Genomic DNA, 23,323 nt, shown 5'->3' on the forward strand with positions numbered 1-23,323 from the left:
GCCTGTGTCTCTGCCTCTCTCTCTCTCTCCGTATGACTATCATAAATAAATAATAATAAAAAAAAAAATTAAATGTATGCTGGAGTCCACGTGTGATTGTGAATTCAAGCCCGTGTTGGGGAGCATGGGAGCTCTTCCAAAAGTTCAGAATGGCAGAAAGGTTATCTTGTGAAACTTGGAAGGACACAGACAAGATTTAAACCGAGAGGGAGAATGATTCCCTCTGAGTTCTAGCACAGCAGGTGCTCTGGGTGCCTGTAGGTGGACACCCCACCAGCTCCCAGCCCCCCTTCGTCTCAGTGGACCATGTGCCGATGAGTACAGCACCCTCCATTTATATGGTAGCAGCATCTCAACCAGGGCCACAGGGCCTGCGGGGATCTGTGTCAGGGGAAAGGTGACTCTCTCCATCTTACTATGGATGAAATGACCCGCAGGCATTTATTTCTTGGGGAGAATCAGGCTGATTGCATCAAGTCTCTGAGTGGAGAACGGAAATTGTGTGTCAGTGGAGTGTGGATTAAGCTATTTGCTGGACATTATTTATTTCCCTGCCTGCATTAACAGTACGAGTGAGTCATAAATACCACAGAGATATGTGTAGATTTTTAAACATTAACTTCGGATTTGAAAGAATAATTAGCCTTAGGTTAAATGTATAGACCAAGAGATTCTATTTTAAATGTGTGTAAACGCTACCAAGTCCTCTGTTTATGCGGGTCTCTACATGTGGTTAACAGGAGAAGCTGGTTTAGGGGGAAAAGGAGCATGTTTATAGAAACAGTGATAACTTAGCTCCTATGTTTCAAGATTAGTTCACTGTCAAGACAGATTCTAATCCTTTCATTTTATCCTTCTCTCATTTATAACAAGTCTTTACTGGTGGTCTGAACTTCTCACCTCTGACACACACACAGAGACAAAAACAAAGCAAATTTAGTTAAATATGGCATGTTCCATGGTCATGATGAAATTGTAAGCTTCCCGTATCCATTTTGATAATAATGGCCATTCCCTTCAAAATAGGGACTCATACTTTCCACTAGACCAACAATTTTGAAGATTTGCATCAAAAAAAATTTTTTTAAGCATCTACTTCTGGCTTCCACTTCAAATCCTCTCCACCCTCCTTCCTACTCTACCCGATTGGTTCTGAGCTGATTTCTATCAGCTTTGTTAGCTGGGGAGCAGTCCTATCTCAAGCCCACATGGGTATCCTTGGTAGCAGGTGATATGGGGGGCTATCAGCTCTGACCCCCATCCAGCCCAGAGGTGTAGGGAGACAGAGCTGTGGTCTACCCCTGATCAATGGTGGACAGGAGCTGGTGGGTACATTCCTCCCCCTTCTTTCCCCATGAGAAAAATTCTAAGACTGATTTCATGAGGCTCCTCAGAGTCCCACCAAACGGAGATCCCTTGGCCAACTCGGTGACACATCCTCGAATTGGCTTTCCTCTCTTTTATGTCTGCTTCTCCTACCCTTACTTCTGCTTCCTGGGTTTATACTCCCAAGTAAACGTTTCTCAGGTTTTGCTTTTGAGGAAACCCAGATCAAGAGTAACTTGAGTGTATATCAAGAAAAATCCCCCCAACTTAATTTTTACTACTGACAACATCATAATTTCCTACCAAGAGAAATTAAATTTTAATATTCCATTACAGGTTTGTCAACTAAACTTCACTGTCTCATAATGACACCTGCTGGAATTGTGCTGGTAATGATTAAATAGCATATCTACCTGTGAGCCATAGAGGCAGGGAAGGGCAGTGGGAGGGAAATGGACTTTGAGTTTTCATTCCAGCCCCACCTCTTACTAACTGTGTGACCTTGGGCAAGTCACTTGACTTCTCTGGGCCTCATTTGTGAAATGACCTTAATGCCATAAAGGTAGAAATTAATGACAAATAAATGAAAGGACCTTTCCCCTGGAAACATAAACACTTCTGATAAGTCAATGAAGAAGCATAAAATGAAATTGCAGGACGTCTTAAAAAGAACAATGAGGAAAACACAGCATATCAAAATGTCTGTGACAGAAACCTAAAACCTGGAGCAAAGTTATAGCCTTGAACACTTATAACAGTAAACATAAAAATAGGTGAAAAGGAATGAGTGAAACACACACTGAAAAATAAGAGACAAACACACAGAACATTTACCTTTTGAAAATTCAAAGAAAATTGACAACCCACCGGAAAAAATTGCTCAAAAAAAAAGATAAGGAAAAAAGTAAACAACACAAAGGATGAAAAAAGGACAAAACTGCAAATCAACAGAAATGTAAAATATAGAAAGACAATATTATAAAAACTTTGTGCCAATGAAGATAAATACCGATTAATTGGCAAATTTCTGGAAAAAGATATAACTTGCCAAAACTGACTGGAGAGGAAATAGAAAGCCCAATGCTCCCTAAGCTGATTTATGGCACAACCCCAATAAGAATATCATGTTGGTTTCTGGAGTTGTTGATGATAATGTCATGAAGAGGAATAAACAAGTAAAGAAAAGCCAGGAAAAGAAATGCAGTGTTTGGGGCACCTGGGTGGCTCAGTCGCTTAAGTGACCAACTTGTGATTTCAGCTCAGGTAGTGATCTCATGGTCATGGGATCGAGCCCCACATTGGGCTCCCGCCTCAGTAGGGAGTCTGCTTGAGATTCTCTCCCTCCCTTTATCCATCTCTCTGTGTGAGCACTCTCTCTCTCTCAAATAAATAAATCTTTAAAAAAAAAAAAAGGAATGCACTGTTGGGAGTTTGACTAGCATATCCAGGTATTAAAGCACATTTATAAAGCCCCTACAATAAAAACAATGTGGTATGAGTATGAACATATATAGAGACAAATAAAACAGATAGAAAAACCAGAAATAGACCCAAATGAATAGACCACAGAAATTTGGTATAGATCGAGGTGACATCTCAAATCAGTGGAAAAATGTGATATATGTTATTGGCATACTGGAAGGTATTTGAAAAAATCTATCTTTCAATACTACATACCAGAACATATTCCAAATGGATCATAGATTTAGATGTAAAATGAAGAAAATATAGGGAAGTTTCTTTATAAACTAAGAGTTATAACCAAGAAACTTTCTAACTCTGACTCAAATCCCAGAAGCAATAAGGAAAAGGACTGATTAATGTATTCACATAAAAGTGATAAAATTTGCATGGCCAAAAGCATCATAAGCCAAGCAAAATCACAAACAACAAAGTGCAGGAAAATTTACAGTTTTTATTGCAGACAAATGGATTAATACATCAGGTGAAGCCTGAAATTACTGATATTTAACCATTTGATCTAACAAAATAGCAATTTCATATAGTTCGTTTTAATGCCTAAAATTAAAAAAACTTCTAGAAATAAAATGGGCAATACCCACATAGAAGAATGACTAGAGTTAGGAACACAGTGTGTAAACTAAAAATGCAAGTGGCTTTTAGTCATAGGAGAAGACACCAAAGCACACCGTATCCCTTCAAAGATACACTGCCAAGACCCCTAAATGATGCATGCAAAACCAATTTTGTACAGTACTCTGTGTAAGAGCAAAAGACTGGACACACTCAAGTACCTTGATATCTGATAGAGTGAGTCCTTCAACATTTTTGTCCTGGGATTATTTTGGATATTCTTAATCTTTGCATTTTTATGTACTTTTTTAAAAAAAGATTGTATTTATTTATTCATGAGAGACACGCAGAGAGAGGCAGAGACACAGGCAGAAGGAGAAGCAGGCTCCATGCAGGAAGCCTGATGTGGAACTTGATCCACAACTCCGGGATCATGCCCTGAACCGAAGGCAGACGCTCAAACCACTGAGCCACCCGTCCCTTTATATACATTTTTGAATCTGTTTTTCAATTCACACACACACACACACACACACACACACACACACACACACAAAGTCCTGCTGAGATTTGCACTGGGATGACATTGAATCTGCAGACCAATCTGGGCAGAATGGACATCTTTACAAAATTGTGTATTTCACCCATGAATATTTACTTAGGTGTTTTTTCTTTTCTTTTCTTCATTTATTTTCAAAGTTTTAATTTAAATTTTAGTTAACATATAATGTAATATTAACTTCAGGAGTAGAATTTAGTGGTTCATCACTTATTTATAACATCATAACAAGTGCTCATCATTACAAGTGCCCGCCTTAATGCCCATCGTCCATCTAGCCCCTTCCCCTCCCACCTCCCCTCATCAACCCTCCATTTGTTCTCTATTGTTTAGAGTCTCTTATGATTTTCTCCCCTCTCTCTTTTTTCCCTTCCCTTTGTTCACCTATTTTGTTTCTTAAATTCCACATATGAGTAAGAGTATATGGTATTTGTCTTTCTCTGATTGACTTACTTCACTTAGGATAATACACTCTAGCTTTATCCAAGTCGTTGCAAATGGCAAGATTCCATTCTTTATGATGGCTGAATAATATTCCATTGTGTTGTGTGTGTGTGTGTGTGTACCCATCTTCTTTATCCATTCACCTGTTGATGGACATCTGGGCTCTCTCCATAGTTTGGCTATTGCTGATAATGCTTCTAGTTAGGTCTTCTTTCTTTAATCTCAATAATGTTTTGTAGTTTTCTATATACAGATCATTAACTTCTTTTATTAGATTTTCTCCTGTGCCTTTGATGTTCTTTGAAACTTGTAAATGCTACCTTATTTTTAAATTCACTTACTAGGATATTAGGGGCACCTGGGTGGCTCAGATGGTTAGACATCTGCCTTCGGCTCAGGTCGTGATCTCAGGGTCCTGGGATTGAGCCCTAAATCAGGCTCCCTGCTCAGTAGGGAATCTGCTTCTCCTTCTCCCTTTGCCTCTCTCCCCTGCTCATGCTCTGTGTGTGTGTGTGTGTGTGTCTCAAAAGAATAAATTTTAAAAATCTGAATGGCCATTAAATTTTATCAAATGATTTTCACCATATATTGAGATGATCCTATGACTTTTCCTATTCTTAGAAGGTGGTGAATAGCAACTAGTTAGTTTGAATAGCAAACTAACCCTGCATTTCTGAAACAAACCCAATTTGGTCATGATATATTAACTTTTATATCTAACCTTTATATCTAAATTGGTTCTAGTTTAGGACTGCTGTTTAGGCTTTATAAACAATAATGACAAGAGAGATGTTTCTTTCTTTTAACACCAGGCTTTAGCACTGAGTTGATACTGACAAAATGAATTGGGATTTTTTTTTCTGTCAGTGTTTTATCTTCCTTAAATGTTCAAAAGAATTTACTGATGAAGTCATCTGGGCCTGAAGTTTTTCTGTGGGAAGATTTAAAATGATGAATTCACTTTCTTTGATAGCTGTGGGCTACCTACATTTAGGGTATGGTTTTTTTCCTGGGAATTTTTTTCTTAATTTTCAGGTTCATTGGCATAACGTTATATATTTTTATCTTTTTAACATCTGTAGGAACTATGCCATGGATTTTATTTCTTCCAGATACTGGTTACTTGGATATTCTCTCTTTTTTTCTTGATAATTCCTCCCAGATGAATCTTTTCAAGAAATCAGCTTGAGGTTTGCTGATTCTTGTTTTCTCCTACGTTTTCTATTTTCACTAATGTTTGGCCTTACATTTATTGTTTATGCCTTTTGTTTAGGAGGTGTTAATTTCCATTCTTTCTCTAACTTTTTTAGTTGAATATTTAGGTCTTGATTGTCAGTCTTTTCTTCTCTGTGGCACACACTCACTGAAGACTCTAAGTCTTCCCTTCAACATGGTTTTAGGGTATGGTATAATCATTTTCATTCAGTTCAAAATATGTTCCAAGTTGTTTGTAGTAAGCTTTCTTCTCTGATTCTAGTTATTTAGAAATAAATCATTTAATTTCCAGATTCGGGGGAATTTTCTATTGACTTTTTGCTGTTGATTTCTAGTTTAATTCTACTATTTTCAGAGAATATTATGCCTACAGTTGAATCCTTTTAAATGTGTAACAACTTTCACTCAGGTGCAGCATTTGGTCAATATTTGTCAGTGCCCCAGATGCGCTTGAAAGGGATGCATGTTCTGCGGTTGGAGACAGTTCTGTAAATATCAGGCCAGATTTGTTAATTAGGTTAAATAAAGTCTTCTGTCTCCTTAATGATTATTTTATCTTCTTTGTCTATTCATTATGAAGAGAGGTGTGTTAAAATCTTCCACTGTAAAGGTGGATTTGTTTATTTCCCATAAATTTGTCAATTTTTGTTCAATATATTTTGGGATTGCTGTATTACATGCATTAGAATTTAGCATTTTTAAGTCTTCTTAATGGAATGACTCTTTTTTTCATTATGAAATGTTCCTCAGTAACTGTAACAATTCTCCTTGATGTAAAGTCTACCCTGCCTACTACAGTTGACTCTTAACAACTTGAGGGTTAGGGGTACTGATTCTGTCACCCTGCCCTGTGCAGTAGAAAATCCATATATTACTCCTGACTCCTTCCAAAAACTTAACTACTAATAGCCTACTACTGACCTGAAGCCTTACCAATAACTTGGTCAACACATATTTTATTTATGTATTATATACTGTATTCTCACAATAAAGTCATCTAGAGAAAAGAAATGTTAAGAGAATCACAAGAAAGAGAAATACATTTATTCTACTAGACTGTATTTATCGAAAAAAATCCACACATGAATGGACCCAAGCAGTTCAAAACCATGTAGTTCAGAGGGCACTTTTGTTAAAATAGCTACATCAGCTTTCCACAGTTAGACTTTCTACAGTTAAGCTTTTTGTGCTGTGTCTTTTCCTATCCATTTTACTTTCAATTTATCTATATCATTATATATAAGGTGTATCTCTTATAAGCAGTATATTGTTGAAGGTTTCTTTTAATCCAGTCCGATAATTTTTAAATTAATGATAATCTCTTAATTGGTGCATTTTGTGTTTTTACATTTGACATATGACTGGTATAGGTGGGCTTAAATCTACCATTTTACTATTTGTCCCATCTGTGTTCTTTTTTCTCCCTTTTGTTTTCTTTTTTTGGTTCATCTATTTTTTATTTCCACCCCAAGTAACTTGCTATACATTTTTGTACTGTTCTTTTGTTGGTTACCTTAAAGATTACATCTTGCGGTCTTTATTAAAGTCTAATGTAAGTCATAATTTCACCACTTCTCAGATAGTGCAACACTTTGTATTTACCCTATTTCTCAACTTTTGTGCTCTTGTTGCCACATATTTTAATTCTATTTATTCTTCCATATGTTTTGACCTCCAATGACAAACCATTATTTACATATCAGTATATAAAATAACATTATTTTATATACCAATATTCATTTAGATTTACCCACATTTTTAGTCTTCTGGAGCTCTTCCTTCCTTCCTTTCTATTTCTCCATGCTTCCTTCTCAGATAATTTTCCTTCTGCTAAAATAATCCTCTTTCATATTTCCCTTCATATGAACCTGCTGATGGGAAATCATCTCAGTTTTTATTGTCTTAAATGTCTTTATCTTGCCTTCATTTTTGAAGCACATTTTCTCTGGGTTCAGCACAATCCCTATCAAAGTCCCAAATGCCTTTATTATTCTTTTTTTTTTAAACAAGAGACAGACCTAGGATAAGGATAGCCAAAATAATCTTGAAACAAAAGAACAAAGATAGAGAATTTATACTTCTCTACTCCAAAACCTATTACAAAGCTGAAGTAATCAAGAGGGTGTGATACTGGGATAGAATAGACATGTAGACCAATGGAATAGCACAGAGAGGCTAGAAATAAAACCATACATCTGTGGTCAATTAATTTTTGACAAAGGTGTCAAGACTATTCAATGGGGAAAGTCTAATTTCTTCAACAAATTGTATAAGTGCTGAAACAACTGGATATTTATGTGCAAAAAAAAAAAATAAATTTGAGCCCCTATCTCACACCATATACAAAATTAGCTCAAAATGAATCAAAGATCTAACTGTTAGGGCTAAAACTATGAAATTCTTAGAGGGAAACATAGGTATAGATCTTCATCACCTTGGATTAAGCAACAGTTTCTTAGGATAACCAAAAGGACAAACAACCAAGGAAAATAGATAATTTGGACATGGTAAAAATAAAAAACTTCTATGCATCAAAAAACTATAAAGAAAGGGATCCCTGGGTGGCGCAGTGGTTTGGCGCCTGCCTTTGGCCCAGGGCGCGATCCTGGAGACCCGGGATCGAATCCCACATCAGGCTCCCGGTGCATGGAGCCTGCTTCTCCCTCCGCCTGTGTCTCTGCCTCTCTCTCTCTCTGTGACTATCATAAATAAATAAAAAAAAAATTAAAAAAAAAAAAACTATAAAGAAAGTGAAAATACAACCTACAAAAAATGGGGGAGAATTTACAAAATGTATATCTGATAAGAAAGTCTCTAACCCCTGGAATATATTACAACTCAACAATAAAAAAGACAACCCAATTTAAAAATGAGCAAAGGACTTGAACAGACACCTCTCCAAACAAGAATGGTCAATAAGGATGTGAAAAATGCTTAATCATTAGGGAAATTAGTCATTATGCAAATCAATACAAAGAAAAACAATGAGATACTAACTTCACATCTATTAGGATGACTATAATTTTTAAAACAGAAAAAAAAAACACCCAAGTATTGAGAATGTGGAGACATTGGAACCCTCACACATTATTAGTGGGGATGTAAAATAAATGATGCAGCCTCTTTGGAAAGCAGTCTGGCAACTCCTCAAAAGTTAAGTATAGAATTACCATAGGCCCATCAATTCCACTCTTGGGTTTATATCCAAAAGAATTGAAAACATACGTTCCCACAAAAACTATTAGACAAATGTTCATAGCAGCATTATTCATACTAGCCACAGAGTAGAAGCAACTTAAATGTCCATAAACTAATGAATGGATAAATATGATTTGGAATATCATTCAGCCATAAGAAGGGATGAAGTGCTGATACCAGCTACAAAGTGGGTGGTTTCTGGAAACATTACAATAAGTGAAAGAAGCCAGCCAAGTCTTGTACAATTACCTTGATACAAAATGTTCAGACTAGACAAATCCATAGAGACAAAGAGTACATTGTAGTTTCTAGGGGAAGAGGGGAAGGAAGAATGGAGAGGGACTGATGATGGGTATAGGATTTCTTTTGGAGCAATGAAAATATTTTAGAACTAGTCAGTGGTAATAGTTGCACAACCTTGCAAATATACTAAAACCACTGAATTCCACATGTTATATAGGTGAGTTTTATGGTCTGTGAATTGCATCTCAATTGAAAATTTTGAAAAAAAAATCCTTACATTCCTTGGATATTTCCAATACATTATTGTATCCATTGATTTTATTTAGGGTTTTTGTATATTCATTTATATGTGAGACCAGCCTCTAACTTTCTTTTATAAAATTGGTTATCTTTTAAGTGTGTGTGTGTATGTGTAAAAATCCCACATGGATGTCATGTGGGGGAGGAAGGACACTCCCTCTACCTTCCTAGTCTCCATATCTGGGTCCATGAAATAAACAAACAACAGGTAGATCAATAGGAGGAAACGTATACAAATGTATTAATTTTTAGTATTATGCACACAAGGCATCCCAGGGGTGAAAAAGGGACTACCCAAATAGAAGATAAGATTTGAAAGTGTATGTAACGTCTTAGTAGGGGAAGGAGAAGGGAAGGTGGGCCTCTCAGGAGGCCCTGAGAGGATTTTCCTCTCAGGAAAATAAATGATTTTCAGGAAGGATGAAGGGGCCCTTGGGAGAACAGATGGGAGGTGTGATCGTTTGTGACAAAGTCTGTGTGTGGCATGGATTTCTGGTCTCCTCTCCTGGGACACAAGTCCCTCCTCCTCAGTTGATGGACTCCTGAGGGGACATGACAGCCGAGGAGGACCTGCCTTCAGGCTGGAGGTGGGGCTCCAGAAGAAGCCTCTCCCAGCATGTGCTGTTTTGCAAGTGCCTTCAGCTCAAAATATCACTGTATGAAAGCAGCACATTTTGGGGTAGCGTGTCCTGACCTCCTTCACTAACAATATACAAGATGGAATCTAAATAGAAATTATTATTGTTACTTTAAAGATCTATTTATTTATTCATGAGAGACACAGAGAGGCAGGCAGAGACATAGGCAGGGAGAGAAGCAGGCTTCATGCAGGGAGCCCAGTGTGGGACTCGATCCCAGGACCCTGGGATCATGACCTGCCGAATGCAGATGCTCAACTGCTGAGCCCCTCAGGTGTCCTTAAATAGAAATTATTTTGCATCTTCTTTCTTGTCATAGTTCTTGAGTTTCTGGACAGCAGGAGAGTGGGACAGACGATGTGCTGAGCTCTCTTACTGTAATCGTTTGTTCGGTGGATCTGCCATTTCATGCCCAAGAGTGTCCTCTCCTGAGTTGTGTGTCTCCAAGTTTGTCCTGCCATCGTCCCAGCTGAGCCTTTCCCTGTGACATCAACCCACGCAGGGCTGGCAACCTTGCCATGTTAAGTCTAATTGCAGCTGAGGTGCTGCTTTATTTGGAATTTTTATAAACTTATTTTGTTCATAGCTTCCGACTCACCATGTGTTCCATCCTCCTCCACAGGGCAAATGGAAAGGAAGCCTTTTATGGAGCTTCCCTCTTTTCAAACTGGAAAATTGGCAGCAATGGGGCTTAGAAGTGAGTCGGAAAGTCTGTGTCAGGCTGGCAACATGACCCTTTTGAAGATGAGGGGTGTTTACGGGTTTATTTATAAAAAGCGACAGAGCTGGAGCTCTGTTCACTTGGCACCACAATGGAATTCTGACCACATTTTCAGGTAAAATCTCGTCACAGAGGCTTCTCACCTGTCCTTCCTCCAAGGAGTCACAGCACTCTCAGATGGCCAGGCATGAACTTCAGCGAGAGAACTTCTGGGGGCGGGGGGCAGGTGGACTTGAATCCTATCATCATTTGGTTGCCGTACCTTCTTCACATCACTGTACTTCCAAAGCAAATGTTCTCCAACATTGTCCTTTTCCAGAAAAATTCAGTATTCAAACATCACAAAATTTATAGGAAGTGTGAGGACAGCTAATGAAGTAGGTAGGGTGGATTTGGACCAATCTAGGTAACAAAACTATGAAAGTGGAGAGAGGATGCCATAAAAGATGGCCAGAGTAGAGCAAGGATGGAGGGGAAGCCCTGCCCTCACTTAGAACTGGTTCCTTGGGGTGAGGACACCTGGACAAAAAATGAAGGAACCACATCACTTCAGGCTGGCTCATTCATTCACAGCATGTCAAGTACCTGTTCTGAGTCTCGGGGACACAGGTGCACAAGATCTGCTCCTGAAGTTCAAGGAGCTCGCCCAGGTAGCCAGACAGGGATACGGGGACACACTCTGCTGGGATTCAGGACTCACTGAAGCCCTCATGTAGGTAAGCTGAGCTGCATGGGGAAGATGGGCTCCCGCCTGTGTCCTACTCCATGGCCGGGAAAAGAGGGTCCTACCAAGGCCTAAGAAAGTATATTGGCAGTGGGGGAGAAGAAACTCTCACACTGCCACCCTTTTTTTTTTTTTTAAGATTATTTATTTATTTACTTATTTATTCACGAGAGACACAGAGGCAGAGACACAGGCAAGGGAGAGAAGCTGTAGGAAGCTGGATGTGGAACTCGATCCCATGAACCTGGGATCATACCCTGAGCCAAAGGCAGATGCTCAACCACTGAGCCATCCAGGCGTCCCAAACCCCAAAGCCCTTGATCATGATTGGAACAGGGTCAAGAATTGACCTGGAAGCAATTAAAAATGTTAACTATGACACATTAAACCTCTTGAGAAATATGGTTGATGACTTTACACTCTCAGTTTTTCACCAAACACCTTGAAGTCTATCTACCTTCCAAGAGTGAAAGAGTTTTCACAAGAAGTGAACAGAGCATCTAAAGATGATTTACACCTCTAGAATTATCAGGAAATGACATGTCCAGTGGTTTGCATGATGAAGAATCCTGTCTGAGCTCCTGCTCAGAGTCCTCAACAGGGTTGACAAAAGTTCTCACCACCTTCAGAGGCCTCCCCAGCCCCTGGCCTCTCCCAGTCTGTGAAGGAGCCAGCAACATGGCACCCATCATATCTAGTGGTTCTTCTCCCAGGAAGCAATGGGGGCAGCGTCCTTGGGGCGACTTGCATGAAGCATATACAGCCTTGGCCAGGGTGGGCAACCCTCAAGCTGAGCAGGATTCGTCAACACCCTATGGTTGGCCGGCGGCAACCTCAAAGTTATTAAGTTGGCTGCTTCTATAATGTAGGCCCTTGAGTAAAGAATCTAATTTTATTTGAAAGAGACAACGGCTGTTGAGCAGGTTCCTCCTGAATGGGTAAGTCTGATCCATTGAGCTGAGTTGAAAAACAAGTTAAATGGAGTAAAAAAAATCTCTTTAAGAAAGAGAACAACGTAGGCTGTGTTGGGGCTGTAAGTGGAATTTCGCTCAGCAGGAGCGACTGTTTTCATCAGAGAAAAGATTATGGAGCTCTTGAGGGAGGTTTCCAAGAAACAGAAAAATAGTCCCGATTCAAACATGGTAAATAATGAGGTGTCTGTCTGTTGGCAAGTCAACTGTCGGCCTCAGTGAAGCCCAGGGAGGGAGGCAATGAATGTGCAGGGAGGCAGGTTCTCTGAGGCGAAGACAAAGAGGGTGAATTAATACCAAATGCCTCCTGGACAGAAGGAACATCACGGTGGGAGGGCAGAGTGGAGATTTGGGGGTGGGGGCCCCCGTGACCTTGCTAGTCAAGTGGAAATGAAGACAAAGCCCTCGGTGTTCAAATGGTGGAGATAACGCTCAGGGATCGAGCCAGCGAGAGCTCGACCTTCTGTTCCATCCAAGTTCAAAAGCACCTAAGTGAGGTTTTTGGGAAAATTAGAAGTCAGGAAACGATGCACTTCATATTGTGCAAAAATAGCAATAGGAGTCCAGGGTCACCCAGAAATCTTTCATTTCTACTACCCTATAAATTATGGCAGGAGTCCCTTCCTGGACAACAGGAACAAGCTTGTAACGACTTCCAAGATCCTTCCTCTGTCATGAGGAGATTCATGGTTTGGTTCTAAGTCATAGCCCCTTTGGAAACATCCCAGTCATAGGTGAATGCAGTAACGCAAGAGAGAGCAGTTGACGCTGCGCTTCACTACTTTCATTACACAGAACACCAAGGACTTCTGTTGGATGTGTACTTAAAGAGACTGTGCTGGGTTTTCTGCTTTTTAACTTATTTTATTATAAAGTAGCAGGTGTTCATTGTAGAACAACAACCACCCCATGAAGAGTGCCAAGGTGGCTGTATTAGTATAGAAGGCCAATGTCACCTGTCCCATCCAGATGCCACTGCCAAAGGTAGACACTAGGGTGGTTCAGAGGGTATCGTTCCAGACCTTTTCTTTGCATATACAAACTATATAAACATGCACCTCTTTCTTCCCTTAAGCTTCTAGAAATAACATTAGGATCAACATTTAAGCATTCCTTTCTCTTGTGCTACATTTGATAACTGCATGCTCCGTTCGAACCATGATCTAAACCAGATGCTTCCTCTCGGGGAGAACCATGCCAATTGCTAACTACTGGAATCGGAGTCATGTATTAACTCCTTTTCAGCCCCATAGTTGTTGAAGTCATTACGTCTAGACAGCCAAGACCCCAACCTGGTTGGCACCCAGTAGCTGCATCAGTCACTGAAAGCTTGCATAAATGGTGTTCAGGAGCCCAGGTAGACCTGGGTCGGAGGTCCAAACTTGCCTCTGTAGGGGGTACCCAGGAGCCCAGAGGCAGTTGTTCCAAACCAGTTCAAGTTTTTGATGATCACTGAGGGACACCTACAAGGAAATATAGCACAGCAAGTACATTCAAAGCTAGGACAGAAGAGGCTGTGTGTGAAAAGAAGTTCCAAGAACCAGAGTCGTTAAGCCCTTCCAAAACTTGCAGGAGCCTGGTGTCTCATGTGTGGCCATGGTGTCATCTGTCCAGAAGCAGTGGGACGTCTGTCAAACTCACCATCCCAGGCCTGCCGAGTCAGACTCTGCAGGAATCCTAACAAGCATTTCTAAAAGCACGACAGGTAGGTTGTAGTCACACCAAAGTGTGAGAACCACTGCCCAAGAGCACAGAAGAAAAGGAGACAGAAGTCTGTCTCTGTTCCCTGGGGCTTATTGCAGGCTACCCTGTGGCCAAGAAGACATTTAGGCCAAAGATGGGAAGGTCTCCTGGCCTTGGGCAGCCACTGCGTGTGCAAAGAAATCAAGTGCAGGGACAATGTCCCCCTGCAGAGGGGAGGAGAGGAGGTTCTGTGAAGCTAAAATAACTCGTTCTTTGATGTCAGAAATCAGTCCCTGTCATTTAACAAGCCAGCAGAATTGACCAAGAATGAGGGTGTGCTAAGCTCACGGGGCCAACTGATTTGCTCAGGGACAAAAGATAACAAGAGCCCAAACAGTGTTGAGCAGTGGGAGCCATTGTGTTATGAGGCGGGAGATCAGGTGGGGTAGGCAGGCAACCCCGAGGAGGCAGATGAGGGGAAACCAGGGTAATGAGGGAACACTTCAAGGATTGGGAGGATTTGAACACTCGCTCTCCAGGAATGGGCCCGGAGCTGGGAAAGAGCAGAGGATATTCGCACCCAAGTGGGGGCCGGGTGAAGGGAGTGCAGGTCCAGAAGAGAGATGAGGGAAGCAGATGATGGAGGGCCTGGAAAATTAGGCAGAGTTCAGGCTTCATGATGTGGGAAATGGCCAGAGGGATATAGAAGGGGCAGCCCATCTCTGCTGTGGAGAATGGATCATCTCCTGCCTTAGGGCGCTCCTGCAGAAGCAAGTGATACTTCCACCCCAAATCTCAGTGGGCCCCTAAATGCGGTCTAAGTTTTCCGTGGTAGTTCATAAGCAAGAAGCAGATCTGGGGGAGGAAGTCAAGGGCTTGGGTTTCGGACTTGGCGAGTTTGAGGAGCCGATTTGGATGTGTATCTGAGTGGAGGGATGAAGCAGGCAGTAGAACAGAGTTTAGAGAACAGGGGGATACAGCAGAAGGCTCCTTGGCAGCCAGCCAGTAGTTAGCTGGCACTTAGTGCATCAGGGGACCCCATCAGCCTGCCCTCCTCCAGCCCCACCGGCAACACCAGACTGGAACCAGAAGTAGATCTGTTCCCTCGCTCAAAATCCATCCCCAAGCATGGAGGAGTCCCCAGCCCTTGTGTCTGACTCTGAGCCATATTTTGTCACTTGGATGTCTTGCCAAAATGTCTAACATAAATAACGAAAAAACCCCAACGTGTCACAATGTGTGGAATGTATCTAAAGTTGTGCTCATAGGGAAACGTATAACTTCTGACGCTCACGTTGGGAAAGAGGAATCGTCAAAACATGGACAATCTGAGTGAATTTCAATAAGAAAGACAGCTGACCTCATAGAAATCCGAGGAAAAAATCTTGACCAGGTACCTTAGGAAATCCTGAGATGACCAATGGACACACAGAGAGATGCCCAACCTCATTAGTCATAGAGAAGTGTAAATTATAACCACCACTACACACCCGTGTATGGCAAAAGTAAAAGACAGACACCAGATGGCAAAAGTAAAAGACAAATAGTACCAGACTTGTGAGCAATAGTCTCTAGATGTGTTAAAACACGCTGCTGTTCGGAGGGTAAGTCTATAAACCTTTTGCAAAACCGTTTAAAATTATCTACTAAAGGCAATCATATATTTCCCCCAAAATGCCACTTCTGGATACATACTCAACAGAAATGTGTATATTTGTCCACCAAGGACACGTATTACGCCGTCCGTAAGCACATGGTCATAATAACCCTCAGCTAGCACCAGCCCAAGTGTCAACAGAAGGATGGATAAGTGCCTGAGGGTTCCTACAACACATGCAGCTCTGAAAATGAGCTAAGGGCCGCAACAACAGACACCCCTTCAGAATCAGAATGAACAGAAAAAGCCAGACACAAAAGAGCACACGCTTCTGATTCCAAAACCCAAAGCGAAGCGAAACTGTAGCTTCCAGGGATGCACACCGCGGCCCGGAGCTACGGGGGGCCCGGCCTGCAGGCTGCCTCCTGTCCGCCTGCACCAAGGAGCTCGCGTCAGCGTCACGAAATGCACTGCTTAGTTTGGTTGCCTTTTTTTTCTCTTGGTAGTAAGACTTCCGGATGAGGAAGCAGTGCGTTGATATAAGTCTGGGGCCATCTCCGCATCTGGCAGCATCTGGACACGCCAAGCAGCCCTGCTGTGCATCTCCTTGGCTCACCTGGGTTCACCGGTAGCTCGGCAGGCAGCTCCCAGCTCCAGCTGCTGGGATTTCCCTAGCACCCTGAGGACTTGCTCTTCCTCCGAACCCTGCGACCACAACGCAGAGCGGTTAATGCCTCCAACCAGAGATCCCTCAGACAGAGGGGACAGGGAGCTGCTAGATAAATGTCCCAGCTGCCATCCTCCTGTAGGACATCATCGGGCTTCTCAGAGGCCCGACAGGACTGAGCCCCCGTAGCCCACGTGGGTGACCTACTTGGGTCATTTACATCTGCGTTATTAGCTCTTCTCCTCCCCCCATGTCATTCCTGCTTCCTGGGACCACCTTCCCAGTAAACTAGCAGCTTTTGCAGGCAACAAAACGGACTCACGTGTGGATGTTACAGCGACAGAAAAAACCAGAAAGCAATGGACATAAAGGTCAAAATGGTGATTACGTCTTGGCAGGGGTTGAGAGAAGGGGTAGTGACAGAAGGCACGAAGGGGATTTCTAGGGAACTGGAGAGTCTGCTCCAGACCTGCCTGTGGTGACTCGTGAGTGATAAATCCCTGAGCTGTTAACTTTGTCACATGCGCTTTTCTGTTAGATTTCATGATAAAGTTTACTTTATAAAAATTTACTAATTTGGGACACCTGGGTGGCTCAGTGGTTGAGCGCCTGCCTTCAGCCCAGGGCGTGATCCTGGAGTCCCAAGATCGAGGCCCGCATCAGGCTCCCTGCATGGAGTCTGCTTCCCCCTCTGCCTGTGTCTCTGCCTCTCTCTCTGCGTCTCTCATGAATAAATAAATACACTCTTTTTTTCTTAATTTTCTTTTTTTTTTAAATTTTATTTACTTATGATAGTCATACAGAGAGAGAGAGGCAGAGACACAGGCAGAGGGAGAAGCAGGCTCCATGCACCGGGAGCCCGATGTGGGATTTGATCCCGGGTCTCGAGGATCGCACCCTGGGCCAAAGGCAGGTGCCAAACCGCTGCACCACCCAGGGATCCCTAAATACACTCTTTAAAAAAAAAAAGTTTACTAATCAATGGACATTCTTAAAATAAAAGATTAAAATAATTTGAAATTTTTATGTTTTAAATGTATTAATTGTATATACAGTGGTTACATGTTAGAAATTTCCATTCAGGGCAGCCCGGCTGGCTCAGCGGTTTAGCGCCACCTTCAGCCCAGGGCGTGATCCTAGAGTCCCGGGATCAAGTCCCACTTTGGGCTCCCTGCATGGAGCCTGCTTCTCCCTCTACCTGTGTCCCTGCCTCTCTCTCTCTTTCTGTATGTCTCTCATGAATAAATAAATAAAATCTTAAAAAAAAAAAAAGAAATTTCTATTCAGTAGATTCAAATTTTTAATAAATTGGACAAGCAAATAAAGAGATAAAGCACAAAAGCCACTGGAACTTTAAAGATCCCAGAGATGTACTCTCCAGAAGTTTCTTTTCTCAACAACCACCCAGCGGCCGGCTGAGGCTCCTCTGTGAATGCTGGGCTCGCTCTTCTCTCAGGGGAACCACAGCAAACAGAGTTGAGCTTGGCAGAGGAAGGCGTCCACAGGCACCAGAAAGCAACCAGAGCCTTGGGGTCCTGACCGCCTGGCAGCTTCATCGGCCCAGACCCGGGGCTCCCAGAGGTGGCTTCCTCTGCCAGGTGCCCAGAGCTGTCCCACCAGGGCTGTGGATGGAGCACATTGAAGTTCAGGGTGCCAAATATTGCCTGGAACACATTTCTGTGTAAAAATTACTATTTACCTGAATTTCACATTTAACTGGGCATCCTGCATTTTCTCTGGCAACCCTGTGTCCAGATGAGACTCACAGCCACCCTGGGTGCCACTGCCTGGGTCTTGGTTCTGGAGCCTGAGTCCAACACCCTTTGACTCTAGCATGGCCTGGTATCCAGACCCTGGGGTCCTGCTCTGGCTCAGCTCAGACTCTAATTGCAACCCTAGAGTTCTAACACCCCTTTGTCCCGCAGTTCGGACGGTCCCGAACTGGGTTGGGTTCCGCAGGCTCTATAAGGAGGGCGTATCATTTTCCTGCAGAAACAGTAATGATCAAGTTCCCAAGGCAGCCCATAACTGTTTTAACCCATAACATACCGTGTGGACACAGGTTCAACAACACAACTTCCAACTGCCTCCATTGTATGTAGATCAAGTAAATGCATTCGAAGGTCTGCGTGTGGCCCTTTACCAGATGCTTCCGGACTGGACAAAAAGGAATGGGGTTATTCCTAGCATTTGCTTTGCCTTGTAATTAGAGGATGGTCATTTTGTGACTTTTTCTTGATGGAGACAGACCTTCGGAGTTCAAATGCAGTCTCAGGGTGGCTGTTGCCCTCCCGGCAGGAGGAGCTATGGCAACAGGAACTGTGTGTGCACACGCACGTGTGTTCGCGCCTACATGTGTCTTATCAGCATACTTATCAGCGTGCATACATAGGAGTGTGCATGCACGCAGGCGGTGTAGGTGTTCATGTGCTTGTGTGCAGGCAAGTATGAATCCCTGAGCTTTGTCACATGCACTTTTCTGTTAGATTTCATGATAAAGTTTACTTTATAAAAGTTTGCTAAATCGGGACACCTGGGTGGCTCGGTGGTTTAGCACCGCCTTCCGCCCAGGGTGTGATCCTGGAGCCCCGGGATCGAGTTCCCCGTCGGGCTCCCTGCATGGAGCCTGCTTCTCCCTCTGCCTGTGTCTCTGCCTCTCTCTTTCCGTGTCTCTCATAAATAAGTAAAATATTTTTTTAAAAAATTAGGATAAGCAGATGAGGTTCAAAATGCACAAAATCCTTAGCGCAGGGCCCCGCACAAGATGTTATTAAAAACAATGATATTCATTTAAAAAAACAAAACAAAACACGTAGCTGTGTGCTCTGCAAGACAAATGCATCACAAAGTAAAAAGAACAGTTCAGTCTCGGAACCACGAATCCTTGCAAGGTCAGAAAATGCTGGAAAAGACCCATGCATGGCCTCTTCTGTCCACCCGTCCACCCGGTGCGGAGGAGCGCAGGACGCACAGGAACGCAGGACGGCCGCGGCGGGCTCGCGCCCAGGCCCGCAAAGGTGAGGCTCTTCCACCACCTGGTGGACGCCCGGGGATGGCAGGTGCGCCGCGGGCCGTCGCTGCCCCGAGGCCGGCTCGGGAGCCTCCTCTACCGGCCGCGCCGCAGGCTCGCTCCGCGGGCCCAACCGCCTCGGGGCTGCAGAGGGGCTGGGGTCCCCTCGGTTCTCTCTTCCTGACCTGAGCCCTCTCAAAAGCCGTCACCGACTGTGCGCCGTGAGCAGGGGGGCCAGGGAGGCACCAAGCCGGTGGGACCTGGGGTAACATCGAGTCCAGTGGGCTCCTGTGAACAGTCCCTTTGGGCCTGACCCGGTCACTTGATATGACAGCCCTTGGCGTTGTCCTCACCCGGACCAGGATGCTGTTTGGGAAGGGGCGGGGCTCCGTGACCTCCTAGGATGGTGTCCCCACCCCAGACAGTCCCCGGATTTCCCCGTTCAGCTGTGAGGTCCATGGGTGCCCTGCCTGGGCCAGGGGATCCCCTGGGTCTCTCCACTGGTCCCCACCCACTGCTGGGCGGGCCGACCTTCCGCACCGACGTGAAGGGTCGCCCCCTCCGTGGGGATGTTGCCACTTTCAGCTCTGAGCAGAGTGACTGCGCCGCAGCCAGGCTGCCGTGCGTGGGCCAGCTTGGCCCAGAACAAAATCCTCCAGGACGGGGTGGGGCCCAGCCTTGACCCGCAGGGGGCCCCTGGACCCAAGCCTCCTGGCTCTGTGCAGGGCCCAGGCGGGTGGGCTTCTCTTATGCCCCCTCCAAAGATCCCTCCCTCTCCTTCCCCGCAGGCCTCCTGTCTCCACCTCTGACAAGACGGGACATCTCATCCACAGGCAAGAAGACATGCCACCCTGCCATCAGGCCCTGGAGGGTTCTAATCTTGGAAGGTTCTAACTTTGGAAGGTTAAAGATGGTCAAAGGAATCTTTTTAAAGTCCTTTCTTTCTCCACAATGCCTAGATTTCAAGCCTTTTCTCTTGCTGTAAAATCCAATTTTGAACGCCAGAAATGAGCCATTAGCTTTTGTTCTCTTAGGGTCCCTCCCTCCCCTCCCCCACCCCCAGACTGATGGGAGCTAGAGAAGCAGCTGCCCAGCTGCTATCCACACCCACTTCCTCCTCCTCCCTGCAGGGACCACCCATCCTGGCCTCCCTTGCTTGCCGGGTGTGTCACGTCCCGAGTACCCAGACGGTGGCCTGTGAGCGAGCAGAATGTGGGCCTCTGCAAGCCTGTCTCAGGCAGAGCCGACGTAGAAGGAGCCTGGGTCCCTGAGTGACTGCGTGGAGGCCCCCACTCCACCCGGCAGGAGCACCCCTTTGGACCTCCCAGGAGTCCCAGCTAAGCTTCTATGGTGCGAAGCCCCTGAGATGTTGAGGGTTTTCAGTGAGGGCTGTGAGCTTTCTGCTAAGGAGCACGTCATTTGGGTATAAAAGCAAAATAGAAAAACACATTGGTATTTTCCCAAACTGTGTCTCCTACTTAGAGGAAAAAATAAGATAGAACCAGATATCTGATGGTTCATTCTCCTCTGCCTGGCTGGAGACTGCTGAGACTCCTCCAGGCCTCAGGGGGACTCTCTCCCCTCCATCTCTCCTGCCCATGGCACCATCCACAGCTTGGCTGCAATTTGCCCCCGTGGGCAGCTGATGCTCCAAGGATCATCTCTGAGCTCCAGACCCCTACCTCTAGTGGCCTGGATGCCTCCTTCTGTCTCAAAACCAACCTGCAACTCTCACCCCATAGGCCAGCCTGCTGTTTTCCCAGTGAGTCAACATTCCTTCATCCGGGTGTTGAGCTGAAAACTTCTTGGCACCTCCCTCCCCCCTTCCCACACCTCCTACCCTCCATCTATCAAGTCCTCTTGTTTTTACCTCCTAGATGCCTAACCAATCTGCATCTCGGTCCCTCCACCATCACTCCCATCTTCTCCCACCTAGACCATTCTATAAGCTCCTACCTGGGGCACCCACTGGTCTCCTGGTCCCCTCCAACCCATTTTCCACTCTGAGCTCCATGATCTTTGCAAAATATGAATACGGTTTATGCCATCCAGTTCCCTGCACCAAACACTTCTAAGCTTCTCCTTGTTCTTAAAATATGACAGCAGCCCACGAGGCCTGCAGGCTGGGCCCAGTCTGCCTCTCCAGCCTCCCCGGCCCCCACTCACCCTGGCCTCTGCATCCCAACCCCACTGGTTCCTCAGTCCTGCGCCCACCATGCCCTCTCCTGTCACAAGAGCTCAGCCCAAGTTGACGCCTGTGCCTGGAACACACTGCCCTCCTTACTCAGCTTTAGTGTGCTTCCCAAATGTCCCTTGTCCTCAACGGACACCTGACCAAGGTGGCCAAATTCTCCCTACTATAAACTTTCATAGGGCCACATGCTTCCCCTTGAAATACTTTCCATACTTTCACTACAGGCTATTTGCTCCATCATTATTTGATTCAGCCCACCTCACTTCCACCCCAGGCCCTTTGTTTTGTTTTTTTAAAGACTTTATTTATTCATGAGAGACACAGAGAGAGAGGCAGAGGGAGACGCAGCCTCCATGCAGGGAACCTAATGCTGGACTCGATCCTGGGACTCTAGGATCACGCCCTGAGCCTGAGGCAGATCCTCAACCGCTGAGCCACTCAGGCATCCCTACCCCAGGCCCTTTGCACTTGCTCTTTCCTCTGCCTGGTATGACTTTCCCCCAGATATCAGCACGACTAGCCCCCTGGCCTCCCAGTCTTTCTTCAAATGTCGCCTTCTCAGTAAGGACTCTTGAACAACCCTATTTAACACTGCAGCCCTAGCTCCTTCTCTGGGGAGTTACTATCTTCAGGCACATCACTAATCCATGTTATTTGTCTTGTTCAGTGTGTCTCTCCCTCTCTGCAGTGCTGTGCCTCCGCGGCAGGAACTTCTGTCTGGTTTGCCCGTGGCTGTACACGCGGTCCCTAACACAGTGACGGGCACAGAGTAGGCCCGGGTACAGGTTAGGGAATACGCGGAGGCAGTAGAAGCTTCTAGGCAGGGCCAACTTATCCGGACCGTGGGCTCAGCGCCTGGGGCACCCGGTGCTTGCAGCGATTGCCAGAACCTAGCGCATCTCTTGGAATCAGAGGGGAAGGTGAGAACCCTTAGGCCAAGGAAAAGCCTCGAATACGTGGTGCCCTCGCAGTCATCCCTAGCCAGCGCGTTCGGAAACCAGCACGGTAATCTTGGTGGGGTGGGGGGTGCGCCTGGGGCCCGGCCGGGGAGGGGCCCTGGCGGCCGCGGGGCGGCGGGGCGGTGCCGCTTTAAGGCCGCGCTGCGGGACCGCCGCGGGCTGCGCGGGATGCAGCGTGACGTCACGGCCCCGCCCCGCGGGGTGATGCTGCAGCCGCAGCGGCGGGCCGGGGGCTGCCGGGCGGGGACCCGGGCTGCGCGCGGGCCAGGCGGGAGCCCGGCCTCGGAAAGGGATGCCTGCTGTCTCGAACCACAGGTACCGCCGTTCTCCGCGCTGGGGCGCCGCGGCTAGGCCCCCGGGAATCCGAGTCCGGGATCCGGACCGAGGCTGGCCCGGAGACCTTTGTTCTTCCCTGATGGTGTCTAATTCTGACCCGTACGTGGAGCCCCGGTGGCGCCCCCGGAGTGCGGGACCCTTGGCCCAGGGCCCGGAGGCCGGGAGCGGCGGGGCTGGAATGTGCCCGAGGCCTGGTCCCGGTCACCTGGGCAGGTGTCATCAGCTTCCGGTTCGCCTCCCGCCCGAGGCCGACCCTCCTGGCGGCGGGGGCTCCTCGTAGGACCCCGTGGGCGTCCCAGGATGAAGTTTAGGGTGACTTCATGGCCAGGGCTCCGGCAGGGCTCCTGCAGCAGGAGGCTGGTAGCGTCGGTGCATTCTGACCTCATCAGCCAGCAGGGAACTTCGCAGGTGGTTTCTGGGGTCACCTGCTGTGCTATGCCATTTGTGTCTCCAGCTTCTTCGGGAAGCAGAGTCAGGGGCTCGCGAAACCCAAGTACACTGTGT

General features: G+C 45.5%; 1 protein-coding gene across 6 annotated transcripts in view; it reads left to right on the forward strand.

Moving 5' to 3' along the window:
- SLC45A1 (solute carrier family 45 member 1) overlaps positions 1-23,323 on the forward strand; it is a 79,702-nt gene that overhangs the window by 37,387 nt on the left and 18,992 nt on the right. Inside the window, exon 3 of one of the 6 annotated variants that reach the window (XM_041773078.1) lies at positions 10,580-10,793. The exons of 1 other annotated variant lie outside the window; for it this stretch is intronic. Coding sequence is in view for 2 of the 5 variants with exons in the window: in XM_041773076.1 (XP_041629010.1) it covers positions 22,652-22,798 (147 nt within the window). In the remaining 3 variants the exon portion in view is untranslated. Of the gene's footprint in view, positions 1-10,579; positions 10,794-21,946; positions 22,530-22,570; positions 22,799-23,323 lie in introns of those variants that run through there. 4 more of the 6 variants (XM_041773079.1, XM_041773080.1, XM_041773076.1 and 1 more) reach the window with 4 other exon arrangements.

The sequence above is a fragment of the Vulpes lagopus genome, chromosome 10 (assembly GCF_018345385.1).
Source record: "Vulpes lagopus strain Blue_001 chromosome 10, ASM1834538v1, whole genome shotgun sequence".
Classification (NCBI taxonomy): domain Eukaryota; kingdom Metazoa; phylum Chordata; class Mammalia; order Carnivora; family Canidae; genus Vulpes; species Vulpes lagopus.